A 27668-nucleotide genomic window follows, 5' to 3' on the forward strand; every position below is an offset into this window, starting at 1 on the left:
TTGGTGACAGGTTGGTGGTGGGTTAGGACGATTCTAAGGGCCCAGCACTGTCAGGGGCCCCCAGAGGCTATGTCATAGGGCCCAAATTATCTAGCTGCTCCCCTGTATATTAGCATGTACTACTACTGTATATAATATGGCTAAATAATATATATTATGGCTATGCTACTGTACTATAGAGTAAGTAGTAGTTGTATGTTTTCCTACTTGTCCATCTCCGAGCTCTCACATGTTGCTGTATGGCTTTTGGCCCACAGACAGCTCTTTATTGCTGGCATGTACCTGATGATGTCTGTAGACACAGTCATCCTCCCGGGGAAAAGAGGTGAGTGGACAACCCAACATGCATCCTTTCCTTCCCCTTCCCTTTTTCTATTCCCCGTCACACACACACACACACACACACACACACACACTCACACTCACACTCACACACACTCTGGGCCCAATGGCTTTTGTTTAGCTCTAAGCGGGACTCCCTGAAGCGTTATAGGAATCGAAGCACTTTGCGTCCTCCACACACTATCTCATCTATCGACCCCTCCCCTCTTTTACCCCCTTTTTTTCCCTTTTTTTCTTTTTTTTTCTGTTTTTGAATGACCTGCTGATTTGGTAATCATCGCCTGTAGATTACTGTTGTATGGCGAGATTGAGATAACGTTCCCTTCTTGCCTCAGGCGCTTTATCTAATAGCCCATTTCACACTTGTGCTTATCTTGCGCTTTGGCCTCCGAAAATGAGGTTGTCTCAGCTGTTGTTTGCACTTTCTGTGCATGTTATTGACCAGACTGTTGTTTTTGTGTTCGCCTCCTCCTCCACAGTGACAAACGCAGACATCGCCTGTCCTTATGTGTCATATCCAATACACCCTTTTGCCTTCAGAACCCACACACACCGTCTGGGTAAGTTTGTTGAGTGAGTTTGCAACAGTATACACAATAGTGCTTGCTTGTTTTTCCTTCTACTGGATGTTCCTCTGTCTGTGGCTTGACGCAGGTATATTGTGTACTTATCACAGGTCAAGTTGTCAGTGGATACAGAGTACGTGATGGAAAGTGGACCCTGATTGGACGTCAGTCGCCACAGTTACCACAGGTACGTATTGTTCTGAATCAACAAATGTTAGGAAATGCCGTTATCTTGACACTATGTATTTTTAGCCATCACTGAGCAACGGTATTCATATCACCATGGAACTTACAAGAGCTTTGTTCCATTTTACTGGTGCTGCTTATTTAATGTTGTTTTAATGTAGATAAGAGTAGGGCTGCTGCTCCGAAGCTATTTGACGAATGCATGCTAAGCCACACTAAAGGCAACTGTCAATAACAGTGACAGTCAAATCCGTCACTGCGGTCGATACTCAAACGCGTATGGTGTGTGTTAGTGAATTTAAAGGTCATCGCTAAATGATGCATGCAGAGGTTTGGACTTAGGATGAGTGCTACATCCCTCTCCCTCCAGAAACAGACAAACACACAGACACACACACACGCACGCACGCACGCAAGCACTTGCCCTGACTTACACTAACATAGCAGGGCACTGATCCTGAAAACACAGCAAGCTACAGTAACATACAGAGGCATCTACTGCGTAAGTAAACAAGCTAAACAGTCATTGACACGAGTGTTGTTTATCTGGAGTATAATGCGATTTGGAGCTCTGGTGTCAAGCATGCGTTTTTCAGAGCACTTTCCGGATGGATGAAGCATGTAAGAAACATCACTGTGGTGGAGCCAAGACTTTGTCGGGCCATATAATGAGTCGGTCTCAGTTTGTTTGTCAGCAGCACTGCAGTAATGGGATGGCCTTCCTGGGAAATCTGCTTGTTTGGACTTTGCTGTGTTTACTTGTCCGTGGCCCCTCAATGTCGGATTTTCCCCCATGCTGTTTGTTTTCTGGTGCAGCTCTAATGAAATCTAAAAATGCACTACAGTTGATTGGCTGATGATATGCAGCTGTGGTGGCTGGCCTTGGCTGGTGCTTTATTGAAAGGGTTGATCCAGGTGCTGATACAGATTAATCCCATCAAGGATTTCAATCAGCATCAAGGGAACAAATATGAAAAGCATCGCGTCGGATACAGTGAGGACAAATATTGCATAATTTCAGTGATGGGTTTCACATTTTCTGAAATTTCGATCCCTTTTCCCACCCCTCTTAGTTTCAGCTTGACAGGCAGGCTAGCCCAAGACATAGCACAAGAACAGAGATGAGATATAAACGCTAGGACTGAAATAGCATTTTATTTTATCACTGTGCCCTTAAGCAGAACCCGGGTCTGGCCACTGCCCCCCACTGCTTCCTCCTGCCTGCCCCCCCTACCCGGCCACACCCCTGCACACAGATCCAGTCGCCTTTCCACTTCCAGTCTTCAAGCTCAATGTCAGAGCTCCCGCGGACTAGCCATGAGCCATGCCAGCTCGCTCACATGTGAAATAGGAACGGACACGGACAATGCACCGTCACAGCGCACACTACCACGACACAGTCATTCCCACTTCAACACGCTTACCCTCTGCATGCGCTGCAGTCATTAGGGCAAATCAAACAGGCAATATACACTTCATATTTCATCACATAAGCACATTAAAGGGGAATACTGGCCTAGATGAAGTAGAATGCTTTACAAAGAATACATTTTGAGCAGTGGGGCCAATGTCCACACTCCCCACCAGCACTGTGTAAACATGAGAGAATAAATATCAAAGGTGAAATAGAAAATAAGCCCTATTATATTCCCACATTTTAAAATTTGCTGTGATCATTGTACATCAAAAACATATGAACGGCTGTTACAGATTTTTTTTTTTTTTTTAAACAGCCACTTCTATTTGCATTGAAAATAAAAGTACAGAATTGCTCTCCACATGGTTTTAGTCTAGCACAGGAATTTTCAAATCTATTCTCTACTTTCCATCATCATCATCAGTCACTGGTCTGACCCCGTTGGTCCGGTCGTTTAGATTGGCTGAGGACTCTTTGCCCTTTGCAGCTGTATCCCTTTGTTGAGTTCTGTCCAACTATTAGATTTGGAAACGTTGCCGTTCACCCTTTTAACTTTTCCAAATCCTCACATATGACCGTGCAAGAAACTTTGATTCTTTTTATACTTAGGTGTCATCTCAACCATGAAATTACTTTTGCCCTTGAGAGAGATTCACTTTACCTTAGCTAAGCACATGAAAATCTGCGAACATACTTTTTTTTCATTATTAAACTTATAAGTGTCTCCTCTTGTAGATAGATATGTATATTGATTTTTGGGCCTCAAAAATACATCACAGTGAAATTGGTTTCTACCTCTTGCCCTTTTCTTATTAGTTTTCTTTTTTGCAAAGGATTTAAACTCTGTCAGTACTGGAAATGACATCTCGACAATTTGAGAAAGGTTGCCGTAAAATCATATATGCCATTGGCCTTTTTTGCTGCCATCACTGTTGCATGGTTGTTGCAAATCTGTATGTATAATTTAGGGGGAAAAACACTGTGGGAACTACTTTGCTGTTTGAACAAAATGGCGGACTTGCTTCTGAGGTTTAGTAATTTGACACATTTCTTTTGTGTTTTTTCTTTCTTTCTTTCTTTTTTTTTCTTTCTTTCGTTCTTGCTTTCTTTCTTTTGTGTCTGTTCCTGTCCAGGCGTTTTACCCGGTGAGCAACTCCATCACGGTGGAGTTCGGAGACACGCTGGCTGCCCGCTGCGTCTTCACTGGGGAGGGGAAGACGACAAAGACGCGCATCGGGTGAGTTCTTTCTCTTCTCTCCACTGATAATTTATTCATCGTCGCCTGCCCCATCGCCTGGTCCACAACACTAGTCCCAGTACTCCATAATTCAGGATGACGGCGGAGAGCTCTTCTCAGCGCTTCTGGAGCTGTGCAGTTCAATATGGTACACTGATTTCTACTAGCTTTACTGTGAATAGTGCTGTTCCGGTGCTGTTCACCGGTCAGTCTGTTGTTCCCAGACCGTTGAGCAAGCACTACACATTTTACTTTTACATTTATGCACCATCTACAGTGATGGTGTATATTTAATCAAGATGTCGGCCCTGGAAATCATCAAATTAATTGAGTAAAGTAGAGAACCGAGGGACAATTTGGATTTTAAAACAGCAATAATAATAATAAACAATAATAAACGGACAAAAAATGGATTTAATATACATACATTATAAACATGCATACATTTTCTTAGTCTTTTTAGCATCCGTCTCTACTAGTTGAATCAAATGCACATTGTATCCACTGAGGGTTTTTCTTGGTCCTGATGCTGAGTGCTGTGCATAGTGACTGCTCTGTGCTCTTTGGGGCATGCCTGAACGCTCCCCTGAATCTGTTTTGCATGGTGTCAAGATTGCGTGTGTCAGTCCCCGTCCGGTGTGTGTGTGTGTGTTTGTGTGTGTGTGTCTGTGTGTGTGTCTGTTAGAGCAGCCGCTGCAGCAGGTACGGCTGCCTGCCCGCTCAGAGAGGCAAGCATCATCAGTCAGTCCTGCTCACCAGTCCCTGAAGATGCCTGCTTGAGTGTGTCACGTGTGTGTGTGTGCGTGTGTGTGTGTGATTGTGTGCACGCGTGCGAACGAGTGAGTGAGTGTGACTGCATGCATCGGCACACTGGCACTCAGAAAATCTAAGCCCCACCAAAGCTCTCTCTCTCTCTCTCGGGGTGTCCCTGGAGTGCTGTGCATTTTTCATGGCGAGAAGCCTCGTCGTCTTTACCAAGGCCCTGTCACACTGTATGTTGTATCTGTGCCTGTGTGTGTGTGCCTGTGCCTGCGTGTCTGCCCATGTCACTCCTGTTGCTATGGTGATTGTTAGCGAGGCGTGGCGGCGGTGGCAGCAGCGGGGGGAATGTGCACTGACGCATCTTCCCAGGAAGTGCTGCGGCCCACGCACACCTTCTCCCTTTCTTTCTCGCTCTTTCACACATACACTTGCCTATCCTTATTGTCAGCAACACAAGTGAGAGCGAGGGAGAGAGAGGAGGGGGGGGGGGGAGAGAGAGAGACTGTAAAAGTAGAGAGGTGTATTAATTAGGAGCTTTGATTAAAATCGACTTGTGGGAACATCCCTGCCAAATGGAATTGTTTATAGTGACCCCTGAACCACAAAAGACTGCTGTACCCCAGGCTGGGTAATTGGATGCAAATTTTGGATCCATGCTCTCCTGCCTGGAAAATACACTTTTTTTGGTCAAGCACACAATCAGGTAGTTTAGTGAACAGAAAACACCTGATAAGTGTGTAGATAAGAAAACAAAGAACTTTCTAGATTTTTTTTTTTTTTTTTTTAGTCACTGAGTCACCTGCAGTGCTGACTCGGCAATGTGCTCTGTGTTTTCCCTCCGCAGTGGGACTTCGGAAGATGAGATGTGCAACTTCTACATCATGTACTACATGGAGAGCAAGTACGCGACGCCCTACATGGACTGCATGAATCATGGGCCCAGCGAGCTCTTCAGGAGCATCCCCCCCGAGGCCAACGTTCCCATCCCCGTACCTGCGGGCCACATGATGATGGGCATGATGCACGGAGGCGCCCATGGTACAGGTAGGTGTCTGCAGACTTCACTGGAGTAAAAGCTTACCCGAAGCGCGTTCAAATTCGGTAAACAGTGGCGAACATATGTGGCAGAGATGTTTTCTCTGAACTGTTAAATTTGAACGATTTGGTGTAAACGTTCCATTTTAATGGTAACCCGCCTCCTCGCCTTCAGTTCTACTGTATGTTCAAGAAGAGCTATCTCCTCAAACTGTTCGCAAATGTTCATGGAGAACTCAGGGCAAACAGAGAACTGTTTGCTATTGTTCGCGAAAGTTCGCCTTTGTTTGCGAATGTGAATGCACCTCAGCTCTATACATTTCATTTGATGTAGTGTACGCGCAGAGCATGAATCATGCTTTGCATGGTGGGGAGATCTTTTTTATAAGTTCAAGTGTTTTAAGAACGGAGTTGAAACTATACCATTTTGTGACATTCCAAATGTGTGGGTGTGTGTGAAGAACTGAGGATGGAAAGAATTTGCTGCTTGTATATGTCTCCTGGCTGCAGTATATTTCCTTTGTATAGGATATTGTGAAGCATGTCTAAACTCTCTACATTATGTCAATATACAAGAGGTTACTGTGATATGGGAACATAGATGTTATTTATGTGTTTTTGTCTATTTGTAATACACACAAGGATTTTGCTGAACCTTACACAATTAATGTCCTCAACCTTTTTTTTAGAGAGGATAAGATAATTGTTGTGTTATATATTTAGATGGTTAGTGCAAGAACAATGCAGTGACTTCCTTTTCTCTCAAATGTTTTTAAAGATGATCAGGATGACTCTGCCTTGCTCGAGCCAAAGAGAGCGGAGGAGGATGTTCTTGATCAGGGTGAGTTGTCTTGGAGACCGGTCCGTAGATCTCAGAGATGAAACGCAGACCCTGACAGTCTGAAGGCAGTCTTGAGCAGACAGGCTGAATCAGTAGGGAGTCAGTTCATCAACTCAGAGTAACTCAGAAAACACCGTTCAATACCGTGGCATTAGCCAGCCGTGTGTGCAGTGATACCAGCGGGGACTACAGTAGGTGATATTTTCTGATCCCTGATCAACACATGTAATTGAAAGAAAAGGGATGGGGTTGGGAGGAGAGAGCAAGTGAATAGGAAAACAAGGAGGTCCAGGCACTTGGGAGTTGGTGCTGACGTTTGGAAGCCTGTTGCCATGGTTACCTTTCTCGTCACCCCCGCCTCGCAGAGGATGCTAATGTTTCTCACCTTCGTGGCGTTATCTCTTAACACTTATGCAATAACAAACGCAGCCCCAGTCAAGTCACGCACGCACACACACACGCACACACGCACGCACACACACACACACACACACACACACACACACACACACACACACACACACACACACACACACACACCTGAGGGCCTATTCTAAAAACGACACTGGCCATCTCGATAGCGAACACCTGGCCCGTCCGCCCTCCATGCCTGACGCTAAGCAGATAGCCAGATAGACGGGCATCTGGGGGTAAGAAGGACGAAGCGTTCCCTGGGGGGGCCTGGCGCAGGGAGAAAGTGAGCTGAGCCTGGCTTGTTGCCTCAGCCTCGGCCCCCTTTGATGTTGTGACGCTTCTCTTCTGTGTTTGTTCATTAGGGAGCAGTCCAGGACATGGGCTCCCTTTAATCTCCGGACACCTGCTGGGAGAGCACAGCGGGGGGTGGTGGGGGGGGGGGGGGTTTAGAGGGTTTGGGCACGTCTCCCCCACACCGTCACGCAAATTCGCAAATCAGCAGAACCGGGCCGCGCGTACGTGGCGCTGAGCTCGCCCAATCCCCGCCCGATCACCCTCTCCTACGCAGAGAAATCTGCAGCCTGGTACTGCACCCCCCCCCCCCCCCCACACACACCCACACACCCACACCCACACACACACACACCCTCCCTCGTGGGTTTCTGGGTAAAATCAAAGACGTTAAGCAAAGTTCACTTGTACATTAAGCTAACGAGCAAAGACAGATCAAGCTGTCTGCTAAATCATAAGAAAAAAACACCCTGCTCTGACAGTGATACAGCTGATAATTAAACAAGCCCCAAGACAGATACTCAGACAGATGGACAGGAGGTAAAAAATATTCAACAGCTGACTAGTTATTTATGTATCAACATTCATTATCCGGTTTTGCATCATTACATTATCTGTCATGAACAGATAAAAAATTGGCATCAAAAAGTGCTGTATGCCAAATGTTTCAGCTAGTGAGAAGTGCTTGTGCTACCAGCGTTACGGAATTACTTGTCAGCCTGTGGAGGTTAGGGAACATGCCGGCATCCGGAACGGCTCAATGAGCCTCATCGTTGTTGCCGCTCCTTGATACGACTCGGAGGCCGTGCACCATGCTGTCGGATGCTTTCTCGTTTTTTCCTTTCCCTTCGTCTTCTTTACTTTAATAACGGGAGCAGATTGCACCCACGCTCCTACGGGAAGATGCCCGCCATTAAAACCGCTCGCTACGTTTTTCTGCTGGATTCACCGCTCCATTTCCATGCCCCAGAGTGTCGTCGCAATTCTTGCCCCAACGACATCATACATGCTGTAGTCAGGTATACAAGGGCCTGCTTGATGCAACCCAACACACACACACACACACACATTAGGCAGACGCTGCAGAGCTCACTTTGTTTGTTTCTATTTGCTCAAGAATGCTCTCCCCGATTTCGGAAATAAACCGAGTGCTTTCAACCGCCTTGTCTGACCTTGCCTGGACGGACGACAGCAAGGAGTTGAGGGTATAGTTAATAATGCAATAAATATTCAGGGCCCAAACAGGACCCCCATGTTGACACTGTCCATGAATATTGGAATGGTAGCAGAAATCAATTTGTGAGGAAATGTAAAAGTAATTGGGTCTTGCTGTCAAGGCTGTCCACCTACGCCACTCAGCAGGCATGACCATCCAGATACACACACACACACACACACACACACACACACACACACACACCCATGAGCTGAGGGCACTCGCTCAACAGATACAACCTTCCCAGATCAATGCCTCCCACCCACGCCCAATTTTTGTCCTCGCTTGCCTGTAGTTTGGCCACTCAATGCCATTATTCTGAAATGAGATTTGCCATTGCGGGCTCGCCCATTCACTAGGTGGAGTGAAGAACGGCCACTGTATGGCATCAGAGTTGTTTGTACAGCCTACGCTCTGGGCAAACAGACTAAACCATTCAGCTTTACAAAATCTGCAAGTCAATCAGAAACCTAATCATCATCTTCTTGCGCTCTTCAATTGTTGATACATAGGATGATATTATTCGTGGATTACTTCCTATGAAGAAGTAGCCTACTTTTGTATCAAAGACAGCGATATTAGAATCACTTGCATTGTAGTTGGGCTCTTCAGTATTACTGACCATTCAACTATAGGAGGCTGCATCTGTTTCGTGCCATGCCCCGACTTTGCCTAATATCAACATGACCAGTTGTATGCCCATTGATTTGTGCCACTCAGGGAGAACAGGACAACCTTAGCTTTCCTCACCTCTATTTTGATTGCACTCTCCTGGACGTGTTGGAGAGCCTGCTAAGTAAACAGCTCCCCATTGGTTTGCTTTGGTTGCCCGCAGCAACCCAGGGTTTGTCCTGTTGCCATGGTTCCTCCATGGGAACAGTGACAGCCAGTCATTCTGATGGCTTTATTGGTCGGGGAGGCCAATCGCTCAACAGATGGGCCCTCCCTTTGAGGAGCTGTGAGTGCCTTAGTTTTTTTCCCCCCTCTTGACTGAAAGATTGAGTGAATGTCCATCACATCTGTTTCAGTCCATGGAGACAGATTTTTAATTCCCTTTGACAAAGATCAGTCACATATCGAGGGCTTTGAAAGTTAGTGAAATGGGGTGTGATGTCTGCTGCTTGGTCCTGTGGATATAATTTGATCTGAATCAGATTTGTAGATAACAGTACATTTAAAATATTACACTTGTGTTGAAAGTTAAAATTGATATTGCACAGACACACACACACACACACACACACACACACACACACACACACACACACACACACACACACACACACGCATACTCAAACACACGGCCACACAAATACACTCCCACACATTGTGTGTATTGAGATAAAATAAAAGATGTCCACATCGGCCATTTTCTCTCCTTACTGCTTATCCAGTAAATACCGAGATTGGCTGTGAGAACAAGGATTATGCCACCTCTCCTCCTCCTCCTCCTCCTCTTTTGCTCCGCCCTCTTTATCCCTCCCTCTTCACCTTCTCATCAGCGGCAGCGGCGACGACAGTGGTATCCTGAACGTGAGACTGTCATTATCTCACAGGCTCGCTGGCTCTCCGCCAGACAACTTGATAAATCGCTGGCTATATTTGCCTTTGCTGTTATTAGGACACAAATTCCGGGGCTGTCACTCAGGGCTGCGGCGCGTTGTCTGCCCGTGTTTGCCCCCGTGGTCGCTGACGGATGGGTGCAATAAATAAGAAGTTGCTCCGAGCTCGTATATCACTCCGGAGGCGGGTCCAATGGAACCCGGTTGTTCCCCCACCACCCACACACCCATACGCTCACACACACACACACATACATATACCCCCCCTCCAAAACACCCACCACCCACCACTGACGCATTTATCCCGAATCATTTTGCCTCAGTGCGGTCCGGTTTCCCGGCTGTGACGCCACAAAGTGGATGAAACCCGAGCTTGTTGCTTTAGCGGCAGCGGGCCGTGGTGCTGGTGTGTCCGTGATGCCGCTTATTATACTCCCAGATGCTGTATTAGCCTAATGGGCCTTCAGCTTAATCCATTAGAGCTGACAACGACGTGCACGGAGGTCCGTCCACTTGAGATGCGGCGCGGGTCTCTGTCTGAGGCAGAGGAGGTCTCTGGGATTTTTTAATGAAATGTGTTGGAGGCGAGAGCTGTGTGTTCTAATGAGGAGCTGACCTTTTCCCTGGCAAAGGAGCCGTCTTGTACAATGACACTGTGGCTTACCGTGGCGTTGCGGGTAGGGGTGGGCTAAGAAAAATGGCAGTCCTAGAGCAGCCATCCAAAATGAAAGGTCTTAGCCCTGAGATATGTCAGCAAAGCGTTGCATTGCGTCATTTCTCTGATTCCCGAAAAAAGTAGCATGCTCGCGAGTTGATTGAAACCAGTTCGCTCACGTCAAATTTAGTTTTAAACACACATTTTAAATATATCATAGTAAACTGCTGCAAAAAGGCTCAAAAAGATTTTTAGCTCCATGTCAATGAAAGTCCCTGAATGAACTCCTCTTGTAATTGAATTGACCCTAATCTTTTAACTTATTTACTGTTCACTGGATAGGGCCTCAGTGATTAAGCTATTGGAATTGGTATACTGTATATTGTGAGCCAAACCCAAGAAATGCCTTCTCCAAGAAATGCCTTTCTCTATCTGTGTATGTCCTCATGTCTTACAGCTTTCCTCCTCTGTCCTTCTGTAGTAAATGTTAACACGCCTGTTTTATCTGCGCTGCACTGTTTGTGCAGTTGTCATTCTTTGACGCATTTCTTGTCTTTTAACTTGCAGTCTAACTCGACAAATCAGTTAGCCTGATATGCAAATCTCTTCAATCCATGGTCCAAGCTAGATGGATGCTACTTTTATGGCTCTTAATTTGTCCTAGAGGCCCCATCATGTAGATCTCCTCAAGAAATCTGTAAAAGAATGACATAACTGCAGATAGTCTTAGGCACTGTTTTTCTCACTTCTCAGCTTAATTCACACCGCCCACTCCTGTTCTTGTTCTTTTCCTCTCTTCCTCTCTCTCTCTCTCTCTCTTTCTCTCTTTTCTTGCTATTGTTGTTGTTTTTTTCTCCTTCTTCTGTCCGTGCAGGTGACATCTATTCCCTTCTCTCCAAACTCTTAAGGGAGAGGGAGGACGTAGTCCACGTGCATAAGTATAACCCCAGCGAGGTCGAGCGTGCCCAGGCCGACCTCCTCGACAGCTTAATGCAAAAGAAAGACCTGCCCTGGGCCAGTGCCAGGATAGGCTACAACCAGAGAGGCAATCCTATTCTGGTGAGGGACAGAGTACACAAGTTCCACCAGTTAGAGTCCACTGTCAGGCCGGCCTTGGGCAGGATTATGCCAGTCTTGTGGCCCGCTACTGTCGTGGCCAAGGCTGATAAAACAGGTGGGTTCATGTTTTTTTTAAAACCGTGGGAGGAGGGGAATGGAAGGGGAGGGCTGTGTGGTTGCACAGCATATCAGCACCATGTCGAAAGCCAAATCGAATGCTTTCTTCATTGTGTCCCAATCCATACAAGCTTTTTTTTGTTATTAAAGTCATCGAGGCCACACGCCGTTCCATCCCACTGTTATCATGGCGCTTCTGATGTCACTTGCGTTGTCACACAGCCGGGGCCACCTCAATCCACTGCACACTGGCGGAACGATGCATGCATGACAGCAGAGTGGACAGAGTATGTATATATATTCCGGCTGATACAATCTAGACGCAGAATGAATTAGCTACTGTTGGATTGGAATGATAAATGAATTTAAACAAGATTGCTGCTTAAATGATGGACAATTGCAAACATGGTTCTTGGACCAGTGCACTTCCACAGCTTGTTAGCAACATTCAATGCTTGACTGGAATTGTAAATGCTCGTCTGGCTGACATTGGGGGAAACAAACCACTGACATGTCAGTCTCTGCGTGCATTCATTAAGCATTTCACCTGAATGGAAATGAGACCGTTTTGAGTGAGCGCACTCGCTCTGAATCCGTGTTGTTCCGCAACAGTCGGCCTGGTGCTTTTGTTTGGGCGTTAATTGCCTTGTCCTGGTATACCTGGTGCCTGTGTTTAACTTCACAGCCCATGTGAACATTTCTGTGACATCACAGGATGCTTCCCATTGGCTTGCCATGTTGACACGATTCAGAGATTCAATTACCGAGCTGAACAGACGAAGATAAATTAGATTTCATGCATTTTTCCCCTCCCGACCCCCTCCCTCACTGTAGTGAAAGGCCAGAATGAGGATCTCTCTTCCAGGCCTAATAATTGTTATTCCCCAGGAGATGTTTTCTCAGGAATTATTCATGGAAGCTTCTCTTCCCACTTTGTGGGAGTCTGGAGTCTTGCCCTTGAGTCTGTTTATGTACCGTTGGCAAGTCAGGTGACAGGAAATGGAGTGCCAGGACTTGAGTGCTGTAAAAAAACCCTCCCCTTCCTGGTGTCAGCTGGTAGGAAGTGGTTTCATGTCTTTTTACAAGAAGGCATTAGTAGCCGCTTTTGTTGACATCTATCAGAAACACAGCAGTGGTACAGGTTGTTATCAGTACCTAGAGATTTAGACTGCTGGATATTGGTTTACGGTCCATTTCAGTTGCAAGTGCAATTGGCATTTCACATGATCAAGTACCATTTCAATGTTGTATAGTGTTTCCCTGTCTTTCCTGTTAGTGTCTGTTAATCCGTTTAAAATACTGGCATCATTGCATTGAACATAACTCATTTCCCTCATTTGGGTTTTATGGATTGCTCCACAGTTTTCGTTCCCAGACAAACAGCCAGCGTCTCTGTTAAATCAGTAAATAACTGCATTTTGATAGTCACTCATCATAAACATAAACCATTTTATTCACACTGCAGACATTACAGCTGCCCCCTCTCTTAGCCATGTATTCACTGGAAACCAATATGTGCATTCTTGGAATTTCTTGGCATTGTTGTAGTCAGTGAGATTGAATGGAGACGATCGTTCTTTTGGCCATTTTTGTTGTCTGGACTTGGCTGACCGCAGCCTGTCCCACAGACCACTGCTAATTAGGAAGGCCAATATTTTAGGACTCAATTGCTGACTGCAAACATCAACTGCGGTTGAAAAGTAAATACTTTTTTTTGTGCAGAAAGTGTTTGTGTGTACTGCTTCATTTTCCATGCATGTGATTTTCTACTTTGCATTTTGTTTTATTTGATTTTCTTGCTTTGGCAAAGATTCAATCTTTTCTGATAAATATGATGCTGCTTTGCCCAATCGAATGGCCTCAATTTCTTAACCAGCACTCTTGAATGAAAGAACAGTCCCTCGATATTGAATCAACCCTTATAAATATTGCTAGGCATCATGCATGTGGTACATCAAGGAATGTCCTTGAGACATGATACTTTAATTTGAAATCAGACAGCACTTTTGCATAGAATATATTTAAAAAATATTGATACATTTCAGTGTCAGCAGACATTACAGAACATTAGCATTAGAAAGTGGAAAACTTACCAAAAGAAAAAATGTCCAAACCACACGTTACTGAGGAGCAGATGTACAAAGGAAGTGTAATCAGCATCTTTGTCAGTCTTCAGAAAGGCATGCTGTGCTTGTTTTGGATGGAATTTGCTAAGCACTCACTTAATCAGGTAAACAGCACTCGTTTCCATGCTCCAATTTGCGGTGCCCACAACTGAACAGTATGGTATCACACAGCTGTGAACATTAAAAAGAATGAAAAGTTCAACAGGCATGAAATAATACAATACATGATAATAAAATGTCGACAAACAGCAAGATAATTCAGGGCAGTAATTCTGCTCCACTTAAAAAATACTCAAGCTATTTGTGCAGCTAGGCTATGGAAGATGTAATAGGCATAGGGCAGGCATAGCAAAGGCTTAAGAAAGTTGAATTGGATTTTTTTACCCAAAAACAAATGTGTGCTGTTCCGAAATACCTAATAATTCGTTCTCAACACTTCTTCCACTTAACCCACTTTTTCCTTGACCTTCCCATAAATGCATATGCATGAGTAAGAAAAGTGCAGCTTGCCTGATAGCTCTCCAGTGGCCAACAAAATGCTCTTTCATTTATGTGCAGTCAGTTTGTTCATAACGATGCCATGTCTTAAGGTGCAAATAAAGCGTGGAACGGGCACTAATGCAACACCAACACCACAGATGCCCTCGATTTCGTACCATCACTGTCAGCTTATCACTCCAAAAACTTTGCAAAGATTCACGTGGCAAAGAACATGGAGGCTTAGTGTCGGGTTAATTGAACAAATCAGATTGCTCACATCCCATTACGGCGAGAAATGAGGCAGACGGAGTATAGCATGATTCTCTGTCTCGATTAAACTCTCTGGGCCTTCTGCTCAATCAATCTCATTTAACTTGCCTTCATCTTCTCCCAGTCAGGACAAGGTTATCTAACACACAAGGTTATTAAGCAAGTTACTTAAAAAATTTGATGCTCAGGCCGGGAAGAAGAGACAGGGCAGTAAATCTTTCGAATGGAAGGTTTTGCACTCTTTCTTTGTGCTTTACCATGTGTCATTCTCTCATCACTTCCAGACGTCTAACCTGTGTGGAGCATTGACATTTGATTTTGTTTTGTTGTTTATGTCTTTTGTTTGTTGTTGTTGTTGTTGTTGTTGTTGTGGAGGCCTGTGACACTGAAGTACCTCTGCTGTGTTGTGCTCGCTCACCAGGGGCTCATCTGGAGGAGACGGCCGACTGGCCCGAGGCGCCGCTGCAGCTGGGCCAAGTGTCAGGCCTGGCCCTGGACTCCGACGGCAACCTGGTCATCTTCCACCGCGGCGACCACCGATGGGGGATGAAGTAAGTTCCCGCCATCGCGACAAGCTCTTCCACAAGCACTTCCTCAAGCTGTTCCTTTAGGACACCCCACCCCACCCTAATAGCCGAGGATTCTCTTCACCGTCTGTCCATTAATGGCTTGTGGCTCTGCAGTGCACAGATGGCATTAGGAAACGTTATTTGCTTTGGCCTAATTTGCCACTAAAACATATTCGTTTTTTCTTTTCTTTTTTGCATTTCCCTTAAGGCGCTATGTCTGGATTCATTGCTAGCTGATGCGATTTCTTCCCTCTTTTCTCCATTTCTTTTCTTTAAAAGCGGATTGTTTTGGGCGGGAATGATGCCGTATTTGTACTGGAGTCATTAAATGTGTTGGAGCCCCTGTAGCAAAGCGCTACAGTTTCACCGTGTCATTAGGCTAGCAGTATTCACGGCTCCCATGCAAATCTGCTGAGCTCCCAGGGTGCTAGCATTAGCATAAATTGAACTCTATCTAGGGCAAGTCATGAAAGAGACTTTGGCTTTGACGATGGCTTTTTATGAGGACCTCATTATTTGCCAGGATGCCTTCCAGATTGAACGCTCCAGACTCCCATAATGCCTAGTCCCCTTTAATGATGGCTCTGCAAAATATAACCCTCCCCTTGGCCATGAGCGGCAATCAGGCTGCGACGGTCAGCAATCACACCTCTTTTGCAGCTGCCCAAATGGATGTGTATTATAGGTGCGGTTTGTGTTTGAAAAAAAAAGAAATTTCACAGAGGAAATCAAGCAAGCAAAGACCTCCCACAGGAGATGATGAAACAGAATTGTGCGTCCAAATCATACCGCTGTTATTTCCAAGTGGATCGTTTCATTCACCAAAACACTCCCTGATTCTCGGAAGACTGCAGAATCACCTCTCCTTCACCAGTGCGGTGAGCCAGTGACACAGGGACAGGAAGGCTCGAATTGGAAGGCATTGAGTCTATTATAGCAACAGCTCTGATACGGCACTCCTCTCATCTGCTCAGCGTAAGTCAAGTAGAAGTGCCAAATGACCAGGCCCTAATGGGGTTGCTCTGGATAGTCGGCCGGCGCCACATGGGGCCGGGGATCCAGGTCTGGTACGGATCTGGCGCAGAGTTGAATGCTTTCTGGGATGGATGAGCCAAAGCCATCCATTCACACTCGTATGGCTGTGCCAGGCCAATGGCGATTCGAGGTGACCTTGCCTCTGTGATCTCCCAGGTGAGAGAGTGAGAGAGTGAGAGAGAGGGAGAGAGAGAATTAATGATGAGGAGTCAGAGGAGGGCTGTCACCCCTGTTAATCCATTAGCTCTGTTCAGTTCATCCAAACTCCAAATGGCTATTGTATTCCCCCCTCAAATCTTGTTTTAATTCATCATCTAAATGGTGTTGCAAAGCTCAGACAGGGGAAAAAGTGAGATTAAACACCAGGCCTGCAAAACATAATGTTGCTTGATTGAACTTGACTGAAGAATATAACTACTGAAAAACGAGGAGTTTTAGCCAGTTTTTCCGGAATATTCTAGCACCAGTGTTTGTGGAACTGATGTTGTACACCAGGGTATTGCCCAGTGAAGTTTCCAATACAGAAACAACCCAGGGGGTCTTGATTTCCTATCTATTCTCTTTGCAGTGTTTTTGCCTGTGAGGGTGCTTGTTATGCACAGCCTATTGCGAGGGAAGTTCATTTGGAGGCCACAGGCACAGGAAAGTGATGGATCAAGGACTCTGTGTTTATGCATGAGGATGCAAATATGCCTTGGCCCACAAGATAGCCTAACAGCCAGGCTTGGCTGATGGGTTTCTTGGCTCCCTTCAAGTTGTATGATTGAAGAAAGGGGGAGTAGTGGAAGGCTGTTGGCTGTTGGCTGTTTTATACGACAAAATGTTCAGTTAGGTTAAATGACTTTTTTCATTAGTTATCGTGTTTTTTGCGAACAGTATAAACAAGGAATCAGTGGGTTTGCCTCTTTATCCATTTCACTTTTTATGGACAAAAGAGCACATTTAGGTCAAAGAACCCATTATGTATGATGTTAATGAGAACAACTTTTTTTCTCTTTTTGTGTTTTTCTTTGATTTGCAGTTCCTTTGACTACCAAGGCAGATACCTGGAAAGATCACTGGGGCCTATCCAGCAGCCCACTATCTTGGTCGTGGATCCAGCCAAAGGCAAAGTGCTCAGGGCTTCAGGCAGCAACATGTGAGTAGTGAAAGCAGCACTTATTTTAATCTAAAAGCCTAGAGAAAGTACAGTAAGTTTGATGCGAAACAAGCTTTTAAGCATCTATTTTGCCTTCTTTTAAATTTGTAAATAATGGAGAAAGTGTGTATTTCATTCCATTCGCAGGTTTTATATGCCACACGGAATCACAACGGATAAGGATAACAACTACTGGGTCACCGATGTAGCACTTCACCAGGTAAACACATGATGCGTCATTTTTGGGAGCTCAGACACACATATTGGATTAGTCATCACAACAGTGTTGTCACCCGCCCCTTCATCATCACCCCCTCTGTCTGTGCAGGTCATGAAATTAAGTGGTGATGGTCAAGACAAGCCACTGGTAGTGCTGGGTGAGGCCTTTGTACCAGGAAGTGACGAGCACCATTTCTGCAAGCCCACGGATGTGGCCGTGGATCCCGAATCGGGCAACATCTATGTGTCCGACGGTTACTGCAACCGGAGAATCCTGACGTTCTCTCCCGACGGGAAATATCTCAAACAGTGGGGAGCAGGTGAGAACACACACACACACACACACACATTCTTGGCCATGATGAATGATGATGGCGATTCCATTACAGATTTTTACGAAGCCAGAATGGCAGCCACAATGTTGCACACTTTTGTTGCCATTTCATTGCCGTGGCTTTACTCCAGAAGTGTCTAACATGCCTCTGGCTTGTCCTCTCTGTGTCCTCCGTTCCAGGGTACACTGACCGCAGAAAACGACTACCCTTCCAGATTCCACACAGTCTGGTGTTCCTGCCAGACAGACGGGAGCTCTGCGTAGCGGACAGGGAGAACGGACGCGTCCAGTGCTTCCTGGCCGAGACTGGGGAGTTCATCAAAGAGATCAAGAAGGACGAGTTCGGGGGAGAGGTTTTTGCCGTGTCCTACTCACCAGAGCAAGGTGGGTGCCTATGGTGACTGGTGATACTAGCACTGTACTAATATGAAGCTGCATTTCACAGTAAACAGTAATACCAGTATCATGCTCAGTTAGGCCTGCTGTTGTTGTTGTTGTTATTGTTGTTCTCGAGTAGCATTTTTATTAGCTTTTTTTCCTATTTCAGGTTTTGATCCATGAGAGCCAGTGTATTTCAGTATCATTTTTCATAAACATGCAATTTCTTCAGCCTATTCTCTGTTCAAACCAAGCAATATTATAAACAGTGACTGCAGCCGCCCCAGAAATGAAATAAATAGGATTTAATGAGCCTTTGCATGTTACCATTCCCATAACAGCACTTTAATCTGAAGGCCGAAAAATCATAGTATGCATATACCAGGCTATAATAACCAAAGATTGCACGACTGTGTGAAAGGCCTAGCGTACATCATGTAATTGGTCATTAATGACAAAATTAGCCAGCGGTGTGTAAATGAATAATCCCTTTTTCTGCAGTGTGGCCGATTCCTCAACCCTGATTAGCCAAAACTCATTAAGATTAAGCCAGCCGGCGTTTTTCTCCGCCACTCATCCGTGAACACATCAAAGGCACACTCAAGTGCACATCGCAGGCAGAGGGAATGATAATGTTGCACCATTCAGAGCTCATCTGCATATATGAGTTCAGCCCAAACCCTCACCAGCCTCGCCTTGTCATGGCCGCCCTTTTGAATGGAGCCATCGTGGCCTACCACTGTCTTTGATGATGAATGCGATAAGGGGCTCCGATCAATATTAATGCCGGTCCTGCAGACCGCTGCTCTGTAATGCTAATCCATTTTTCTCTCTCTCTTTCTCTCTCTCTCTCTCAGGTGGTCTGATCTATGCCGTGAATGGGGAGTCTCCTACCGGCGTATCGGCGCCTCTCAGGGGTTTCGTGGTGAATTATTCAACCAAGGAGATCCTGGACACCTTCAGCCCCGACTCACAGGTTGGTAATCTCTGTGTGTTTTGCCCTTCTTTCTTTCTTTCTTTCTTTCTTTCTTTCTTTCTTTTTCCTTTTCCTTTTCCCTTGCTTCCCCTCAGGTTCTTTGTTTTAAAATGCAATACTAAGCTGAGGCGCCAGGGCCTTCCACCCAGAGAAGACCAGAGCTGGGGGAAGTCAAGCGGACGTCTGGAATAGAATTCGAGCCTAGCGAAGGGGTACAGGCATTTTCTTTTTCTGCTTTTCCGTTCTGAACCTGTCAGGGTTTCTGAATCATCCCCTGCATGGTTATACAGTGTCTCCAGAGTAGAGTATGAGCTAGGCTGGGAGAACGAATGAGCACGCTTGCACTGAATCTAACGCCGTCTGAAAGGAAATGGAAAACTTGTTCTCCTCCGTTCTCCGAGCAGAATCTCCAATGTCGTCACCATGGAGTCAGTGTGGTGCTTTCAGCGCGGAGGTCGGGACCGCTGAACCGTCACGAGGAAAAATTCACATTCACATCCTGCAGGTGTTCAGTGGCGGCCAACAAAACACTAGAGGTTAAATTGGCTTGACCCCCTTTAGCCGATGGCTGTGTGCTCTTATCCAGAGCTGGTCCTAGATGGGCTGCCTTATACCGCGCTACCCTGGCTGTCCAGTGCAATGCTCTCAGCTTATATTTATGTGGAGGAATCGAGAGTGATGCTTCGCAGTCTGGCACACTGTGCTTTCACAGCCATTTGAAAATGAAAGCCGGGGAGCTGCAGATGTTATGCTGTGTCCATCAGTGTTACGCCGCGGTGTGGACTGTGACTCAGCTTTGTAGCGCATTGCTCGGTGGAACTGGTCCCCGTCTGCTGATGCAACGCTTGATGGCGTCGCGCTGTGACTCAGTGATGTTCACTGCAGTGAAGCGTGGTTGGCGAGGGCTGGGGCCTCCTCATCAAATGACTCAAATTCTTATGATTTTTTTTTTTTCAACCAATGCTATCTCTCGAGGTAATTAACAGAAAAAACGGCTGGTCCTGGTATTTCTTTCATGTCTTATGTGTTATTCTCACAGAGTCATTTACAGCTACAGCATTTAGATGAAATGATTGAATATCAATAGCCATATCAGAGCAAGTCGACATTTGGGACTAAATCTCTTAATCTACCTTCTTCACTGACCAATCTAAATTTAATTTAAGTATCGCCTAGCAAATCTATTTCCTCAAATCTCGTTTGTTTGGTAGACCATGATTAAAAGTACTTGAGTAATTTTCATTGGCTCATTACCACAGTAATAGCCAGAGAAACCCAAACAGAATAGATTTGCTGTAGTATGCTCATGAACACAGGACTCCAGGCTGAACAGGCATCAATAACATTTCTATGTTCTCCAAACCCTGCATCGAAGCATTGATCGTCTTGTGTACTGCGCCAGTATACAACCGATAGGCTTTTAGATATGGGGCAGGTAATCTTTGAGGTGGTGGCAAAGTAGCCTGTAGCTTTTGTCACTTCGACCCCCCCCCCCCCCTTTCCCTGCCTCCCCCTAAAGAAACTCACCCTAATCACACACACACAAAAACACATCAATGGGACATTTGTCCCCACAAACCCCCTTACACCAAGGTTATCACTGGGCAGCAGACTAGAGGCCAGCTTAGAGGCCTGAGATTGATTTTCCTTGCCCTGATGTTCTTGGCTCCCTTCACTGATGCCACTTAAAAGATTGAGTCACTCCTACTGAAAGCCCCTTGTTGCTTCTTTAATTTTTTTTTCTTTTCACTAGTTTTTTTCCCTTTATTATTATTTCCTCTTCCTTCTTAGCTGCCTGACACAGTTGTCCATGATTTAGTAGCTCTCTCTCTAATCAGATGCCCCCAGGGGCTATTTCATCAGTGTGGCAATAAATTCATTATGTGACAGAGCTATTTTGGGTTGTTACTGCTACAAGGGCAAAGCTCTGTTAACCACACTGCCAAGGATTCATTTTAGAATATAATTATAATATTATATGAAGCTAAGTATTAATAACTTATGTTTCAGTCAGGGAATGTATTGCATACATGCTAAAGGAACTGGTCTGTTTTTAGGTGTACAATTTAGAAAATGTCTTGAACAAAAGACAATTGCATTTTTGTACTCCAGTGTAAGGTCATAGATTTTGTTTTGTTTTTCTTGTGTTCCACTGTAGAAGTTCAAGATGCCTCACGACATTGTGGTCAGCAAGGATGGAAGTGTTTTTGTTGCAGATGCAGACACCAACTCTGTGATCAAGTTCGTCCCTGGAGGAAGTGAGTTCAAATCAGAAAAAAATCCTGATTTTTTTTTTTTTTAAGCTCAGCATGCCCAGAGTGTTCGGTGCAGAGATTTTTACAAAGTGTTACATCTTCAAAGGCAACACGTCAGGGGGAAAAGTTTATAAAGCCAATTCATATGAGGGAAAAGTTGCAGTCTGTAGAGGGGAAAGTTTAACAAATCTTGTCAATGGTGAAGTAAGGGTTTTTGGAGCACTTCCTAGATGTCCTAAAATGATCTCATGGAATAGTAATTGCACAGCAGCACAGTGTGTGTATATGTATATATATATATATATATATGTGTGTGTGTGTGTGTGTGTGTGTGTGTGTGTGTGTGTGTGTGTGTGTTTTTGTCATAACATGGTCCTCACAGAATAAAATTGCTTTATGCAAATAGTGATATGGATTGCAATGTCTTATGATATACATCAGGAAGTTTATCATATAGTGTGGATCAATACAGTTGTTATTTAACACGGTATGCCAACCAATGACAGTCATTTACAATCACTGACATATTTATACTGATTAATTACCCAACACGTCAGTACGTCATGGCTGACTGCCATTGTAAATAAGATATGAATACTGAACAGTGCTGATGTTGAGTAAAATAATAGAATTGCTGGTGCATCCAACTTTGTGTAAGTCCTGCAGTGTCGAGAGACATTCTGGTTTGTCCTGTCCTACATTGGTTAGTAGAGGTGAGCTAACACAGTCTGGAATGTACAGCTCCCTTTACAGTACTGTATATACAGTACCATATCAGTTGAATTTGTGCTCAAGCAGTTTCGAGGTCAATGACGAAGGAAGTTTCATAGTCAAGAGTGTTACAGTGTAGCGGTTTTCAATGATCCTTGTACAATGAAGTACCTCTGAATATAAAGGCAAGATTTCAGGTGTAGGATGTGAAAGTCTGGGAAAAGGACAAAGAGGCTCGCACTGACTGCTTTTGTCTGATATCGTGCCAAGGTCTGATGTCAGATCAAGGTGTGCTCTGTTGGATATAATTAACAATTAAACTGTGTCAGTGTTGTGCCAAAAAACACAACAATGATTGACTCTCTGTTTCACTCTCAGAAGCTGACCACCGGTCTGTGAAAAAAGGTGGAATTGAAGTTCAGGAAATTGAAGGTACAAACCTCTGCGTTGTACATTTGCCTTGTATTTTTTCTCAGTAACACCAAAAGAGTTTTTTCAGCATTCCATGCTATCCAGTGAAATCTTCACCCACTTACACTATTACTTATGCAGTGATCTGTTTGATATATTTACATGGTGAGTTGTCAGGTACACTGGTCACACTATTCATTAGTAAACCATTACTTTGAAACCAGCATACTAGCATGTGAGGCGCTGGCTACACCCAGTATTTGACCCATTACACTTTTGCTGCTCAAACACCCCTGTTTTCTCCCTGTGATTAGGAGCTCCTGATGTTGTTCGCCCTAAGCTATAATTGACACACACACACACACACACACATTCAAACACAAAGGCAAAAATGGGGTGAATTTAAGCTCAGTAAAGGAAATATCTTTGACAACACCATCTGGCACTGAAAACAACATCTACTAGTGTATACACCGAATGTACAAGTCTTTAAAAAAAAAAAAAAAACACAAAACAAAAAAACATACTGATGTTAAATGGTACGCCTTGTTTTTTCGCCTTGCAGTCTTCTGTAAAGGATATTCCTCCCCACTATTCAAACAATTTAGTGTGAATGTGATACTGTATATATATATATTTTAAGTTGGTGTGAAAGCAATTTAAGCAGTCTTCCAGTGCAGATTAAAATGGGTAAAGAAAGACAAGCATGCAGTAACATAGAATAATAACAATTTCCTCCAACACCACCAACTGTGAATACAAAATCCCCCCCTGTGTTCCGCAGCAAAGCCAGTGAGGCTTAGCAGCGTTAGTTGGGCCTCCAGTTTTGAAACCACGCTCAAACATGGGCTCAGCCGTCAAAGCAGCCTGCCTTAGTCAACGGCGAGTGGGTAATTAGTTTCAGCCAAAATTCCAAACTGAGTGACGTGTAGTTGTCAGAAATGACTATTATAAGGTCTGAAATGCTTGAATGAGGAAAAAATTAATCTCTGTGCAATACAATTTATTTTCGGTTATTATGTTCTGATGTTTTCTGATCTGATATCTTTGGTGCTGTCATTTTTATTGTTGTCCTCTTTGCTTCTTATCTTCTTTTGTTATCTCCTCACCACTCCCTTCACCTCCTGTCACTTCTTCTCTCCTCTCTTCCTCTCCCCTCCTCACTTCTCTCCTCTTCCTCTCTTCTCCCTGCTCACTTCTCTCTCCTCCCCTTCTCACTTCTCCTCTATTCTCTCCTCCTCTCTCCCCCTCTCCTCACTTCTCCTCTTTCCCCCTCTTCTCTTCCCTCATCCTCTCTTCCTCTCTCCCCCTCTCCTCACATCTTGCCCTGCCCTGTTCTGCCCCTCTCCATCACTCAGAGACAGAAACCATTGTCCAGGCCCACCTGACGCCTCTCCATAAGCTGCCTCAGCAGCACGCCATCGTGGTGGCAGCTGTTCAGAAGCAGCAGCAACAGCAGCAGCAGGCACTACCGCCCCGGCAGCAGCAGCCACACCTGGAACAGCACCAGCAGCAGCAGCATCAGTCTGCTCTAGCCCCAGAGCCTCAAAAGCAGCAGCAGCAGCAGCAACAGCAGCAGCCCGAGCAAGAGCACGAGAAGGAGAAGAGCACGGTCCGGCAGGCTGCCCAGGGTGTCTCCCCGGCCGTCATCACCACACTGCTGCTCATCCCGCTGGTGGTCGTGCTCGCCGTGGGTGTTTTCATCCGCTGGAAGAAGAGCCGCATGTATGGAGGTACTGACACATCCAAACAAACCATGTGCATTTTTACATATATGCTTTACAACACATGTAATGTATTGTAGTAGATAGATAGATAGATACTTTATTGATCCCCAAGGGGAAATTCAAGAATATATTGTATAGTATAGATATATTGTATTATATCGTGGATATGAACTGTGATATATTGTATTATACTGTGGATATGAACTGTGAAATCCTCCACATTACAAGTTGCCCTTCCAACTTGAGATGTCTGATCAGAACAGCTTCAGTTCTATTATCAGAAAAGATTAAATAAAGGCTGTCAAAGCTTGTTATTTTATGGCAGATTTAATATAAAAAAATATTGAGCTGAGAAAATTGCGGTATTGTAATGCTGCTCTATCAAACTATCAAGCATGTAAGTGTTGGGTTTTTCATGGGTCTTCTTCCCCTCTGCCCTAGATGACTATGAAGTAAAACTGGAACCAAACTCCTCAGGTGGAATCCTGGGAAAACTGAGAGGTAAGTGTCCCTAATTACGAATGCTTCCCGCTTCACTGAAAAGGTAAACTATACATAAAGTAAAATGGAGGTTTGCAGGTGTGCTCCTGACTAGGCTGAGGGTTAGGAGAAATGATAGTGTTGCCCGCCCTCTAGTGTCCAAAACACACTACTGCAGTCGTATCCCTCTGCCTCCCTGTACGGTTCCACCCATCCTAGCTGGGGCTTCACAGAGCAAAGCGTTTAACCCATTAAGGCGCATCAGCCCAGTGCTTGAAGCCATCTTGTCTGGAACGAGGCCACTATGTCAAAGTGATCTTCACTCTCACCATCTGGCCACACCAAATTGCCTGTAGCCTGGAGGCAGAGGCTACACTGACGCACGTCCAGACTTGTAGGAGAGGTCGTGACTCTTCCCAGTGACAGTCAAGCCAAGCCCTTTGTGTCAAATCCTTGGAGTGTTGGTCACTAAACTTGAATCTTTTATATGATATTTGTGTGATATGCTGAGTCCTGTCTATTCATCTAGCATACCATCTGTGCGTTTCCAAGTGCCTATGAAGCAATTTCAGTATAGAGAGAGGTAGTTGGAATCCCTTTGCTTTCTATAAGAGGATAATTACAAGGTACTAATTCATGTAGTTGATTGGCAATAATGGATTCACTTTATTGAATTACGTAAATACTCCATAAAGACATAAAGCGTCTCTGATGCCAGGGGTTGTGGACTATATATGACGCAAGATGTAATGCACTACACTAAGATTAAAGTCCTTGCATTATGAATATTTGATTTTCACTAACCTCTTTGTTAATTTTTTAGTAGTTGTACATAAAAGCCATGTTTAGCATGCCATGTGGGAGGAGGTTATTATAAAGCCATCAGTCCCTTGCCATACACGCTCACATTAAGATGCACACATTTGAACTGAATGCACAAAACTGCCTGACAATAACTCAACCCAGGTAATATAGAGGTGTTGATTTTGATAGGTTAGTGCACCCACTAAGAGATGGAGTGCTTTTACAGTTGTCAAAAAGTTTCTTAAGTTCATGTCTAGCTTTAGGCTTGAATGTGTTATGTTAGGACCATTAATTAATAATAAAAAAGACACCAGACCATAAAATTTAATAAAAAAAAAACAATGATTACAGCAACACAGCTCTTGTCTTCTGTGTGTAACACTGCACCCAGAGGGTGTTAACTACAGTTCATAGTCATCTCACCTCTACCTGCCCCTCCATCTCACAGGTAAAGCTGCGGGCACCTTGAACCTGGGCAACTTCTTCGCCTCTCACAAAGGCTACACCCGGCAAGGCTTCGACCGCCTGAGCACCGAGGGCAGTGACCAGGAGAAGGACGACGAAGACGCCACAGACTCTGAGAACGAGGAGTATGCTGCCCCCCCACTGCCCCCCATCTCCTCCTCTTAGGGGACCCATACCCCCCCCTCCAGAGATTCCTGCTGACCTGCCCGACAAACGCTGCCCACCAGAGCAATCCTTCTGTCCAACAAACACCGTCAGGATGTACTTTAATCATATATGTAAAACTGTTCATATCGGCTGCCAACACATTTCTTATTTATTTGTGCAAACATTTCCCCTCCGTAGGAGCGTTTTCTGACTGCCACTTTAATTTATTAGATACGGGGACCAGATGTAGGTGTGAAGCACTGGTAGAGCTATGGATGTAGCTCTAGATGATTATTTTCAAATAGGATATATGCGATAATGACTAAAGACAGAGAAACTATTTAGAGTTTTATTTTTACTTTTTTTTTTTGCCATGACTGAATTATTATTGTTCATATACTTCCAAGTGATTTATCAACCAGATAGCATTTTTATAAGTTATCAGGTAATTGCTCCAGATGTTTGGTTGATGACTTTATCTGTACATGTGTGCCTTTTTGATTGTGTATTTTTTGCCTTTCCGCAGCACCTGTTATTACAAATGTGCCACATAATGAAAGCGCTGCTATTGTCATCTGTATTTTGATTTATGTTGTACCGCATTCAATGAAAGGCTAAAAAAAATTGAAGATTACTATTATTATGTATCTAAAGCTGTATTTACGACATTTTCCAAGCGGATGTATAAGATGTGTCTGATGTTTGTTGTGACACTGAAGTTTTATCGCAAGAATACTATTTTCAGTAACAATGTTATTTGTGTAATAAAGTGTCTGCAAAGCATCATCCACTTGTGAAATTTGACCTCAGTTGTATGGTGATGTTACTGAAGTGTGTGTGTGTGTGTGTGCGTGTGCACGCGCATGTGTGTGTGTGTGTACTTGCAAGTGTGTGTTTTCATGAATATAATCTGATCCTGTAAGAAATATATAAAACCACATACAATGGCTACATTTTAAACGGCTTGATCCATTTACTTAACTGTAACTTTTTTATTTTTAACATGGAAAGTCTGAAGTTACACAAGACAGGGATATCTGATGAAATGTTTGACTAAAGGGACAACTAATTAGCCTGGGAATAGGCCTACATACAAACCTTCGGCAAATTGTGGATTTGCTCTGCAGGTCCGTCTGGCCAAGAAGCCATTAAAGCCCATTCCCAATGTCTAAAATACGGGCGCGCAAATAGAATAGCTAATCCGGCATGGAAGTGTATTTCTTTGGACCCGAGTAAACAACTGCATGTAAAACATGTGTTTACAAGATTGCTACACGTTTGAAACGATTTGGTAAGAGTTTAATGAACCAATTTAAGTTTAAATTCACTGCTAGTTACGCCCCTTAGTCAAAGTCAAAGTCAAAGTCAGCTTTATTGTCAATTTCTTCACATGTTCCAGACATACAAAGAGATCGAAATTACGTTTCTCACTATCCCACGGTG

General features: G+C 44.5%; 1 protein-coding gene and 1 long non-coding RNA gene across 4 annotated transcripts in view; one reads left to right on the forward strand and one right to left on the reverse strand.

Annotated features, from left to right (window-relative positions):
• pam (peptidylglycine alpha-amidating monooxygenase) overlaps positions 1–27011 on the forward strand; it is a 53248-nt gene extending 26237 nt beyond the window's left edge. For 2 of the 3 annotated variants that reach the window (XM_042059873.1, XM_042059874.1), the window contains exons 9-26: positions 258–325; positions 822–902; positions 1019–1095; positions 3645–3748; positions 5355–5554; positions 6324–6386; positions 11399–11698; positions 14998–15127; positions 17202–17318; positions 17466–17538; positions 17647–17857; positions 18052–18255; positions 19107–19225; positions 21384–21483; positions 22570–22623; positions 23961–24335; positions 24771–24830; positions 26062–27011. In XM_042059873.1, coding sequence (XP_041915807.1) covers positions 258–325; positions 822–902; positions 1019–1095; positions 3645–3748; positions 5355–5554; positions 6324–6386; positions 11399–11698; positions 14998–15127; positions 17202–17318; positions 17466–17538; positions 17647–17857; positions 18052–18255; positions 19107–19225; positions 21384–21483; positions 22570–22623; positions 23961–24335; positions 24771–24830; positions 26062–26243 — 2518 coding nt within the window. In that variant the 3' untranslated portion in view covers positions 26244–27011. The remainder of the gene's footprint in view (positions 1–257; positions 326–821; positions 903–1018; positions 1096–3644; positions 3749–5354; positions 5555–6323; positions 6387–11398; positions 11699–14997; positions 15128–17201; positions 17319–17465; positions 17539–17646; positions 17858–18051; positions 18256–19106; positions 19226–21383; positions 21484–22569; positions 22624–23960; positions 24336–24770; positions 24831–26061) is intronic. The other variant, XM_042059875.1, reaches the window with a different exon arrangement.
• On the reverse strand, positions 6895–23037 carry LOC121680467. The gene is made up of 3 exons (XR_006021713.1): positions 22966–23037; positions 20570–20573; positions 6895–6926 (listed from the first exon to the last, which is right to left on the reverse strand). It is a non-coding gene; the product is annotated as an uncharacterized LOC121680467 (long non-coding RNA).
• Positions 27012–27668: the final 657 nt, after the last annotated feature.

This window comes from Alosa sapidissima, chromosome 13 (assembly GCF_018492685.1).
Source record: "Alosa sapidissima isolate fAloSap1 chromosome 13, fAloSap1.pri, whole genome shotgun sequence".
In the NCBI taxonomy this organism is placed as follows: Eukaryota; Metazoa; Chordata; class Actinopteri; order Clupeiformes; family Clupeidae; genus Alosa; species Alosa sapidissima.